General features: G+C 35.6%; 1 protein-coding gene across 2 annotated transcripts in view; it reads right to left on the bottom strand.

The window, feature by feature from the left end:
* Window positions 1-5,489: 5,489 nt before the first annotated feature.
* Window positions 5,490-12,710, bottom strand: part of LOC127448341 (integral membrane protein GPR155-like) — a 51,334-nt gene continuing 44,113 nt past the window's right edge. For both annotated transcript variants that reach the window (XM_051710788.1, XM_051710789.1), the window contains 2 exons: window positions 8,540-8,674; window positions 5,490-8,168 (listed from right to left, as the gene is read on the bottom strand). In XM_051710788.1, coding sequence (XP_051566748.1) covers window positions 7,976-8,168; window positions 8,540-8,674 — 328 coding nt within the window. In that variant the 3' untranslated portion in view covers window positions 5,490-7,975. The remainder of the gene's footprint in view (window positions 8,169-8,539; window positions 8,675-12,710) is intronic.

Genomic DNA, 12,710 nt, shown 5'->3' with positions numbered 1-12,710 from the left:
TCCCTTAAAATGCACTTCGCTTTCCAACAAAAGTGAATAACTGGATCTGTAAACAGTAGTCCATATGACTCGCGTGCTGTGTTCCATGTTTTCTAAAGTTACACAACAGATTTACTTGAGAAACTGACCCAAATTGCAAAAAAATCTCTATATACATATTTAAGCAGCCTCTGAAATTCCTTTCCACAAATTTTTGTATTATAAAAAAAAAAAAAGGGTTTTAACATTGATAACACCAATGCCATGAAATCAAAAACTTTTAAATTATTTAAATTATTAATAATAATTTTGTTTAGCTTTTTTGCACACTCGTTCGGCCTTCCACTAATGCTTTTATTAAAAATAAGAACAAAATAAATACACAAATAACTTTACATGTCATAGAAGTGGTGTACTAGATGAAGGGGACAAGGACTTTTTTCAGGCAATTAACAATTTCAAATATATTTTCTAAAATTTGCGAAGCAGAGTCAAGCCATTTCATATCATTATTATACAAATTTTTATTTATTTCGCTATTTGAAAGCATTTTATCAAATTTGAAAAAGCCAAATTCATGTAGGCTACTTCAAGCACCTTGTACGAACCCTTGTCATGTCCATGCCTATCATCATGCCCAGAATCCAGTGGTATTCATTTTAATTAGAGGACTTCTTTAACTCAATCTAATATAAAATAATTAATACCAGATGGGTTCACTTTGGGAAATGTTTTATTGTATGAACTGGAAGTTGGCAGGACTGAATACATGACAATAACTTACTAAATGTCCACTCAATAATCAAACCCATACGGTAAAAAAATATATTTTCAAATATATTTTTTAATATATTTCAAAATATACAAAAAAAAATGGCCAAAAAAATATATTTGCTAAAATATGTCAAAATACATTTACATAAATACATTTTCTAAAAATAAATTTTTTTGGCCATTTTTTAAAATATATTTTAAAAATATAAATATATTTTAAAAGCATTAAAAATATATATATTTTGCCCTCCATATATTTCAATACAAGAAAATACACACACGTAACATTTGAAGAAAATCTTTATTTGATGTCTAAAATGTGAACATGTATGTAACACATTTGAATAAAAATCAAGCAAGGAACATACTTTAAATTTAAAAAAATTAACTTTTTTTTTTTTCCAAGCAGTCTCAGTTCCCCCAGCTTAGAATTCACTGCAATCCCCAAAGCTCCTCTGGACACATTGGGAAACCTCTTCTTCACTGCCACTATAAGAGACAAAAATCACAGCTATATTTTAAAGGGATAGTTCACCCAAAAATGAAACTTCTGTCATTAATTACTCATCCTCATGTTGTTCCAAACCCATAAAACTTCCGTTCATCTTCAAAACACAAATTAAGATAATTTTATGAAATTTTAGAGATTTCTGTCCCTCCATTGACAGTCCACACAACTACCAATTCGACGCTTCAAAACATTCATAAAGAGATTGTACACTGCAAAAAATTATTTTTTGCCTTGTTTCCAGTCCAAATATCTAAAAATTCTTAAATCCAGATGCATTTACACTTATATTAGATAAGTAATATGACATAAGATATGATGTCTTGTTTTCTGAAAAAAAAAAAACAAAAAAAAAAACATTAATAATAATAATAATAATAAATATATATATTCCAAATTAAGTGAGTTTTTGCTTAAAGCTAAATTATCTGCAAATGGGTAATACAAAAAAATCAAATGGAAACAAGATTATTTTTCTTACCCCATTGGCAGATAATTTTGTTTGTTTTAAGCAAAAAAAATTTTTTTTTTTTTCAGAAAACAAGACAATATCATGTCAATGTCTAGTAAATGCATCTTGATTTAAGAATTTTTAGATATTTGAACTGAAAACAAAAAAAATACTAAGAAAAGTATTTTCTGCAGTGTAAAACTAATCCATATGAATTGAGTGGTTTAGTCCAAATTTTCTGAAGAGACTTGATCGCTTTATATGATGAACAGATTGAATTTAGGCTTTTATTCACATATAACCATTCATCAACTCACATATCAGTTGTGGTAAACGGGAGCTCAAGCATGATTGCTTGACGTGCGAGAACCAGTGAGGTTCATTCTCGTGTTACGCAGCACGTTTGAGCTTCCGCGAGAACCAGTGAGGTTCATTCTCGTGTTACGCAGCACGTTTGAGCTTCCGGGAGAAAAAAAAGCTTTGGTTGAGCTTCTGTTTATGTTCGCTGATCAAGCCTAAAATCAATCTGTTCATCATACAAAGCAATCAAGTCTCTTCAGAAATTTGGACTAAACCGTTCAATTCATATGGATTAGTTTTATGATCTCTTTATGAACTTTTTGAAGCGTCAAAGTGGTAGTTGCGTAGCTGTCAATGGAGGGACAGAAAGCTCTCAGATTTCATTAAAAAAAAATAAAAATGTTAAAAAAAATCTCCATTTGTGTTCCGAAGATGAACAAAAACCTTACGGGTTTGGAACAACACGAGGGTGAGTAAATTATGACATTTTTTTTCATTTTTGGTTGAACTAACCCTTTAACTGAATTTTTCTAGCAAATTTTCCTTTCACCAACTCTGCAAACAAAATCAAATACTTCTCTACTATACAGTATGCCAACATGGTAGTATGTTCGAATTCATAGTATTTGAAAAATAGTAGGCAAGTCTGAATTTCATTCATATAGAACATACTTTTTTAACGGTTGTGAAGTAAATTCAAATACAAATGTAGTACCTACTGAAACAGTAAGCGATTTCGGACGCACTGCAAGTCTTGACTTACCCTAAATGGCTGCCATGGTGTCCTTATCAAGGGCACTCCTTCTCTCGGCACCACAGTCAGTTTTACTCATTCCTCCTACAAAAGACAATACACGATACATGAACATTTGAATAGGGTACAGAGGGCATGCACCATTGTCTTCAAACTAGTTTTAGATTTCCAAATATTTTTGTTCACCTTAACAGTGGAACTGAAGAAAAATAACTATAGGTATGCTGGATTTGAAAGATATGTTTATGGGTATGTTTTGGACAGTAAAGAAAATAATGAAGGAGAGGTAGAATTAGCCTTTTTTAAACTACTCAGATTAATATCTAAGAATTTGACCTGGCCTTCGAAACTGTTTACCTTTCAAATTGCTGTGGATCAGAACCTCCAGTGGGAAGGCGGCCATAAAAAGAACACGCACCATTGAAGTGGCTGTTTGGGTCTGCAGGGCAGAAGTCCATTGATGCTTTAGAATTTTTATGCCTGTGCCATGTGCTAACTAAACCTGTGGTTGTGATCACATAAAGAGATTTACAATATACATTATTTTCAAATAAATTCTTTAAAACTCATTTAAGTTTTTATTCAGCCATTTCATCCATCACAGAAATGCATAACAACTCTGTATGTACAGACCTAAATCCTCAGCAAAAATTACTTACATAATTAGCATCACTGGAACACAAAAAGTAAAAATAAAAAAATAAATAAAGTCAACAATGTTATTACAGACAGACACACTTTATTAAGAATTAACAAAGCAATGACACTAATGTAACTGCACCATGTATTTTTTCATAGGTGAAAACAAAATACTTTGGTAGAACCAGACAGAGAAGCCTTGGATGGAGCCTTCTGCACCTGTGAAGCAGAATATTGATAGATTAAAAACAATACACATAACACTGAGCGTCATAAAATCTTTGTAGAAGTATCAGAATATCACAACGTTGCACAACTATCTAAACATTACTGCTTGTAAGTCATGTGACTTATATTTTGATGGAGGTATCACTTGAATACACCCATACAATGCAAGTGAATAGGTACAGAGTTTCATGTTCTGAAAAAGACATAAAAAGCTTAATTGTAAGCCATAAGACTCCAGTAGTTTAATAAATGTCTTCTTAAGCAAATGTCTTCTTGATTTTGGGTGAGAACAGACCAAAACATTCCTCCAAAATATACCTCTACTATAAATCTTGACATCAGCAATCAACTTCATGATCATGATTAATTAAATAACTTCCTGGTTCCACCTAGTGCTCTGTGCATGCGTTAAGCACTAGGACTGTATGTCTATATGCATATACTCACCATATCTCTCAGAAAATATCTTGCTGTTATGCTGAAGAAAAAAAGTCATACAAACTTGAGACAACACAAGGGTGAGTAAATGATGAGAAATATCAATTTTAGGTGAACTATTCTTTATCTACCACAGTCATGTTCAAATCACTAGGATGCTATGAATAAAGTTCCTGATTGTACAAGTATATTTGAATGTAAAAACAAAATAAAAACAATAGTTAAAAATGCATAACTTACATCAAGGAAATCTGCATTTGATTTCAAAGGCTAAAATTAATACAGTAAATGGATATATGTTAGCAATAGTACTGGACAATTGTTGTTACAAAATAAGTTTATCTAATGATCTCAAGAAAACAGTCATTATTTTAATAGTTATGCTTAGTATGTGACATAATAGCATGTAGCACAGACATTACATAAAAAGCAGCTAATACTTACTTTAGGAGCATGTGAGAGGGGAACATGAGATGGAGTCTTTGACATCTGTAAAAGAGAAATTCATATATTAGAAACAAGTCACTTAATACTGTACATCAGAAAAATATTTACATAGCAGACTATTCCTTGTTCAGATGCAATGTACAAGAACAATCAGGGACGACCCAAGCATGGTGTGGGGCCCAGTGCAAGTTAGTATAAGCCCCTCCCCCCATCCATTCGTGATCGTGGCCCTAAGTACAATGCACAAGTTTATTTGTTTTTTTTATCTACAACATGTAAAATGTACATCATGAACATCTGCAACAGCTATTGTAAACCGCACCAACAACAACAACAATAATAATGATAATGACAAACAAATTAATAAATTAGATTTAAATCTTACTTCAGGAACATCTGCATTTGATTTCATGGGCTGAAATAAATAGGCAGAAATATTACTACTGAGCAACCAAAAAACTCCAAAGGTCTTAAGTTTAAAAAGGCAAGGAAATGTGGAACATTGTCATTAGTAACTGTGCTTTATATTATGTAAACAATTCTAACCTCCTGGAGTAAGTGCTCTGTAGCCAGAAGGAGAGATGGGATTTCTGTGAAAGTAAAATTAAATGTGAATAAATTTAAAAAACAAAAACAAACAAACAACAAAAAAAAAAACAGTAGAAAGACCAAACTGTGGTTAGTGTAAGCGCACACACACATACATACATACATACATACATATACATACATACATACATATATATATATATATATATATATATATATATATATTTAATTAGTATAGTACTTACTTTCAAGTATTTCATTTTTCATCCTCTCATTCTCTTATTTAGATTCATGTTCTCTTCTCTCAGCTGATTTATCACACGCTGTAGATGATACATTTTTCTTTCATTCCACACCTTTAGATCATTTGGTAGGTCTGTGAGGTGTACCTTAAACATACATCATTGACTGTAAACAAGTACGATTATATGTAATATATATATATATATATATAAAACACACACACACACACACACACACACACACACACACACACACACACACACACACACACACGGTTCTGACCAACACTAACCTTTTTCTTAGCTGCTGGTAAAAAAGTTAAACGACGTAATCAAGCTGCTTTTTTTAATGAACAGAAATTTTTATTTATTTTTTTTTTTTTTAGGATTCTTTAAATATTTTAGTTTTTATTTTTTAAATCTAATTAAGTCTCTAACGTCAATCCGCATGCGCAGACTGTGCTGTGTGCGCCAATTATCGTACGGATGCTGCAACAAGACGATGCATTTTTTGAATTCCCTGAAAAACTGCTGGGTAAGCATAGATTTCACAATAAATAACATTCTATCTTTATTACAAATGTTTACCGTTTGTGTTTTACGAATAATCCTCAATGTTGTCCTTTATTTTATCATCTTAATTTCATCAATAGGTTAAAAAAAACCACAAACTTAATTGAATATTTAATGGCAAAAAGTCAAATGTACGGTACATTAGCAGTATTATATATTGTGCATTGTTGTTGCTCTGTTTATTTTAAACAGAAAATTATACCAATGATTTTAATACTTTGTGTGTTACCATTAAAGTGTTATATTGTATCCCTTAATGAATTAATGTCAAAAAATTTAAGTGTACATTGCAATTTGCATCGTTGTAGTTTACATTTACATTTATTCATTTGGCAGACGCTTTTATCCAAAGCGACTTACAAGAGAGGAAAACATAAGCGAATCATCTTAGGAGACAGTGGTATGAAAAGTGCTGTATTACAAAGTATCACTAGCATCAGAATAGTATTCAAAATAGAATAAATTGCAACCATTTTCTTTTTTTTTTTAAATGACTGGTTGAGTGCTCATGGAAAAGATGTGTTTTTAGTCGTTTTTTGAAGACAGAGAGTGAGTCAGCTTCACGGATGGAGTTGGGAAGGTCGTTCCACCAATGTGGTATGATGAAGCTGAAAGTCCGGGAAAGTGTTTTGGTGCCTCTTTGTGTTGGTACAACAAGGCGACGTTCCTTAGCCGACCACAGACTTCTAGTGGGAACTTAGCTCTGCATAAATGATTTTAGGTATGCTGGAGCAGACCAGTTGTTCTGGTTCCTTTTCAAAACATCATATCATACAGTACACTTACTGCCTTATCATTAAATGTCCTACTGTATCCCTGACAGTTAATGTCAAAGTCAACTGTACACTACATTAGTAGTGAGGTATTCATGTAATGTGACAAGCAAATAAATAAACTTGATTTGTTATCTTATTCTTGCTAAACCTTTGGCTCTGTTTTTATTTGTAGCCAACTATTTTTTGATGTTGTACACAGGATATATTCCTGTTAATCTACGGTAAACTATTTTAGAATGTAATTCTTCTAACACACTTTTTTTTTTAAATAATGGATACTTTTGATCTCCATCCACATTCTGTAAGGTTGGAAATGTATTTTCCTGACCCCGAAATACATTTCGTAATATATTTTGTGAAATGAAGGTTGAAATTAAATATATTTTCGATTTCAAAAATATATTTTATTGAGCTTAACAGTTACAACATATATTTGGCATATATTTAAAATATATTTTGGTTAGAAAAAAATATATTTTTTTACCATATGGGAATGAGCAAAAACCAAACAAAATTCTGGATTAGCTGTTTGATGCTTTGGTTAAATTCAGATTAAGAATGTACTCATCATTATGACAACATTTACAGTTGAAGTCAGAAGTTTGCAAAAACTTAGGTTGAAGTCATTAAAACTCATTGTTTAACCACTCCACAGATTTTATATTAGCAAACTATAGTTTTGGCAAGTCGTTTGGGACATCTACTTTGTGCATGACATGAGTAATTTCTCAAACAATTGTTTACAGACAGATTGTTTCACTTTTAATTATAACTAATTGACTATATCACAATCCAGTGGGTCAGAAGTTTACATACACTATGTTAACTGTGCTTTTAAGCAGCTTGGAAAGTTCCAGTAAATTATGCCAAGCGTTTAGACAATTAGCCAATTAGCTTCTGATAGTTTCAACTGTTCTTGTTTAATAAGAGGCTTCATGAAAGAAAAGGATGCAATGTTGATATTGGCAGTACATGGCAAATGTTTTAATCATACATTATTCATTTCTGAAATCAGTTCGTCAGGCAGTCCAATCTGGTAGTTAAATTTACAAGTGTTTGAATGTTTATGGCAAATAAAGACAGATTCAGGAATATCTCGGGGCCAATTATAATTCAACACAGCAGAAAGTTATGAAATGTTGTCACTGGTTTCCATCAACACTTTGCCATCATGTATGTGAGGTAGGTGAAGGCCATGTGCTTCAAGCGCATCATTTTAACCAACTCATTTCACATCTGGTTATTGACTATTATCAGAGGATAAATAATTCAGATGCATTGTGCTCATTGGCCAAAACGCTTGAACCATTGCCTCATCTATGTGAAGCGGTAGTGCAAGGCTTCATCCTGGAATCCGTGCTCGTGGGTGATATGCAGAATGACTCCACCCTCGAGCAGACGTGAGCCGTATGCTAACGCCTCCCCCTGGTCACTAGCCAATCCTACGCTCTGCAGCCAGCGAACCATGTCGCTGCCCAGAAACGCCTGTGTGGTGCTGCACTCTCCACACCTGCACAGCAGAGCACGTGTCACCCGCTACGCCCAAACCAGACAGACAAAAAAAGAAAGACAGGCAAGGGAAGCAGGTGGTAGATAGACAGGAAATGAGAGATGATTAGAAGCAAGGGAAGAGGTTTGAAACACAAACAAAACACACAAAGGTTTAAACGTCATGCAAAAATGTAGAAAACTCATGCAAACTTGTTTTAATAGACAAACATGATTTAATGGGCAAACAAGAAAACGGAGATACATTTTCATTTTTTGGTGAACTATCCCTTTTAGAACCAAAAAACAAAGTAACCATTTACATGAATCATGTAAATAATTGAGTGATAAGGTGGTGGAGAATAAAGGGACAGCAGTGGGGAGGCCACTCACCTCTTCTTGTGAACAATATCTCGGACGCACTGCTCCTTATGATACGTGAGGAACTGACTGCAGGTCAGTCTGATCTCCTCTGACCCAGCAGAGCCTGTGACCTCCTGACCCCAGCCCTGCCACAGGCTCATTAACCTTTACCAATACAGAAGACCACATAGGCATTACAGTTATTAACACTGGCAAGTACTGTTGATTGATAGCCACACTAAATATCAAATCAACAGATTTTTTTTACACTCCCTCCCCAGTCCAACCAGGGCCTTTCTAAAAACTAAGTTGCAAAAACAACTCATTCAGAAATGTTCATGATTGTGGCATATTAATATATGACCGCCCACATTTACGTTATGATGCCAATTCGGTATTTAGCTACTTGGCAAAATTAATCAAAATAACATCGACATCGCTGTAGGGCTGCACAATTAATTGAAAAAATAATCAAGATTACAAATGCGGCGGCCTGGGTAGCTCAGCGAGTAAAGACGCTGACTACCACACCTGGAGTCGCGAGTTTGAATCCAGGGCGTGCTGAGTGACTCCAGTCAGGTCTCCTAAGCAACCAAATTGGCCCGGTTGCTAGGGAGGGTAGAGTCACATGGGTTAACCTCCTTGTGGTCGCTATAATGTGGTTCTCGCTCTCAGTGGGACATGTGGTGAGTTGTGTTTGGATGCCGTGGAGAATAGCGTGAAGCCTCCACACGCACTATGTCTCCGCCGTAACGTGCTCAACAAGCCACGTGATAAGATGCATGCACTGACGGTCTCAGACGCGGAGGCAACTGAGATTCGTCCTCTGCCACCCGGATTGAGGCGAGTCACTACGCCACCACGAGGACTTAGAGCGCATTGGGAATTGGGCATTCCAAATTGGGGAGAAAAAATAAATAATTAAAAGTATCAATTACAGAATCCCATTTAGGTCTACTCCAGTTGCATCAAAATGTAATATATCTGTATCTGTAACAGATAATTACATTTATTATTAAATTAGATAAAATATTTAATAAACACAAACGGGACAGGGATTGTGTGGAAATTTGGGAATGATAATTGTCCCAATTCTACAGAAATTTCCGGATCTTCCTGTGGAATTCTTTTAGTAACAGTATGGCTGTCACGATTATGAAATTTGGCTTACCATTAATTGTCAAATAAATAATTGTGATTATGACGATTAATTGTCTCTTTTAGGGCTCACGCTTAATTGTCATCTAAATTGTCATTTTTCTTAAAGGGGACCTATTATGCAAAATTCACTTTTACACAGCGTTTGAACATACAGGTGCATCTCAATAAATTAGAATGTTGTGGAAAAGTTCATTTATTTCAGTAATTCAACTCAAATTGTGAAACTCGTGTATTAAATAAATTCAAGGCACACAGACTGAAGTAGTTTAAGTCTTTGGTTCTTTTAATTGTGATGATTTTGGCTCACATTTAACAAAAACCCACCAATTCACTATCTCAAAAAATTAGAATATGGTGACATGCCAATCAGCTAATCAACTCAAAACACCTGCAAAGGTTTCCTGAGCCTTCAAAATGGTCTCTCAGTTTGGTTCACTAGGCTACACAATCATGGGGAAGACTGCTGATCTGACAGTTGTCCAGAAGACAATCATTGACACCCTTCACAAGGAGGGTAAGCCACAAACATTCATTGCCAAAGAAGCTGGCTGTTCACAGAGTGCTGTATCCAAGCATGTTAACAGAAAGTTGAGTGGAAGGAAAAAGTGTGGAAGAAAAAGATGCACAACCAACCGAGAGAACCGCAGCCTTATGATTGTCAAGCAAAATCGATTCAAGAATTTGGGTGAACTTCACAAGGAATGGACTGAGGCTGGGGTCAAGGCATCAAGAGCCACCACACACAGACATGTCAAGGAATTTGGCTACAGTCATACATGTCGTATTCCTCTTGTCAAGCCACTCCTGAACCACAGACAACGTCAGAGGCGTCTTACCTGGGCTAAGGAGAAGAAGAACTGGACTGTTGCCCAGTGTTCCAAAGTCCTCTTTTCAGATGAGAGCAAGTTTTTTATTTCATTTGGAAACCAAGGTCCTAGAGTCTGGAGGAAGGGTGGAGAAGCTCATAGCCCAAGTTGCTTGAAGTCCAGTGTTAAGTTTCCACAGTCTGTGATGATTTGGGGTGCAATGTCATCTGCTGGTGTTGGTCCATTGTGTTTTTTGAAAACCAAAGTCACTGCATCCGTTTACCAAGAAATTTTGGAGCACTTCATGCTTCCTTCTGCTGACCAGCTTTTTAAAGATGCTGATTTCATTTTCCAGCAGGATTTGGCACCTGCCCACACTGCCAAAAGCACCAAAAGTTGGTTAAATGACCATGGTGTTGGTGTGCTTGACTGGCCAGCAAACTCACCAGACCTGAACCCCATAGAGAATCTATGGGGTATTGTCAAGAGGAAAATGAGAAACAAGAGACCAAAAAATGCAGATGAGCTGAAGGCCACTGTCAAAGAAACCTGGGCTTCCATACCACCTCGGCAGTGCCACAAACTGATCACCTCCATGCCACGCCGAATTGAGGCAGTAATTAAAGCAAAATGAGCCCCTACCAAGTATTGAGTACATATACAGTAAATGAACATACTTTCCAGAAGGCCAACAATTCACTAAAAATGTTTTTTTAATTGGTCTTATGATGTATTCTAATTTTTTGAGATAGTGAATTGGTGGGTTTTTGTTAAATGTGAGCCAAAATCATCACAATTAAAAGAACCAAAGACTTAAACTACTTCAGTCTGTGTGCATTGAATTTATTTAATAAACGAGTTTCACAATTTGAGTTGAATTACTGAAATAAATGAACTTTTCCACGACATTCTAATTTATTGAGATGCACCTGTAAATGTGAGTCGACAGTGTGTGTACAGAACCACCCTACAATGTTAAAAGTCCACCCACTCCTCTTTCTTATATTTCTATTAATCAAAAACAGTGTTTCCAAATGACTAGTTTTCGTATCCGCTCTAAAGTGACGTCACTTTAGAGCAGGCCACGCCCACGACTGGTGACGGACTCCACCCTATTATCATAGATCTTCCCCCGAGTGTTCTACACACAGTCCGCCATTTTTTTCCATGCTGGAGCAGCTACAGTGAGAAGAATAATGTCTCAACTTCGTAAGCGTCATAGTGTTCTGTTGTTGGCTGTAAAAGTGAACATAAGAGTCTTCATGTACTCCCAGCAGAGACACTGAAGATGACAAGTTTTGACAAGTTTTGTTTTTGAAGAAAATGTGCCCCAAAACATACAAAAATTTGTTTATGTTTAAATCATTTTACACCGGACTGATTTGTGAATGAGGATCAATATTGTGAAGGTTGCACAGCAAAGGACGAGTCGGGAAGCTCAGACACCATCAAAGTATGGCTTTTATTTTCTGCCCTCTGCACAGCCTGTACACTCTCTCTAGTGTTTTCCTGGGTTCACTCAGATAGCTTCACCAATAACAAAAACTCTCCATAAACTTCTTAAAAGACATGCAGCTTTTTGACATTCAGGACACACGCCAACACTGTACTGACTGTGTTCTCTCTCTGCTTCTGACGGTGGCGTGGCTATTTATATGCCGCTCTCCCCAGCTCACTGGAATTAGAGAGAGGTGTTAGAAATAATTTAGCTCCGGTGTAAACGCCCTTACCGCTTTCTCTCTCTCCAGACGGGCGCTCGACCACGCCACCACTGCCACAAATATAAAGCAGGATTTTCCAAAAATTTGATTCTCAAGCATAGATCAGTACCAACTGTTCGTGTTCCAGTTTTAGTATCGCACTTTATATTTTGTTAATGTTTGCAAATCGCCTTTCCGAATGTGCTTGTTAGCTGATTCCACGGCTAATGCAGCTAAAGTTACCATTGTCTCGGACTGTATTCACGGAGAACAGAGCTATGTCGTTATTTATTTTTACGCTTACCGTCTGTATAATAATAGGGGGCGGGGAGCAGCAGCTCATTTGCATTTAAAGAGACACACATGAAAACAGCGTGTTTTTGATTCCACCCAAAAAGAGGTATTTACAACATGGTATAATAAATGATCCGTGGGGTATTTTGAGCTGAAACTTCACAGACACATTCTGGGGACAACTGAGACTTATATTACATCTTGTAAAAAAGGGCATAATAGGTTTCCTTTAAAGTGCAT

The sequence above is a fragment of the Myxocyprinus asiaticus genome, chromosome 11 (genome assembly GCF_019703515.2).
Source record: "Myxocyprinus asiaticus isolate MX2 ecotype Aquarium Trade chromosome 11, UBuf_Myxa_2, whole genome shotgun sequence".
Lineage (NCBI taxonomy): Eukaryota > Metazoa > Chordata > Actinopteri > Cypriniformes > Catostomidae > Myxocyprinus > Myxocyprinus asiaticus.
The sequence above is the reverse complement of the archived record's forward strand: the minus strand, read 5'-3'. Positions and strand labels throughout refer to the sequence as shown.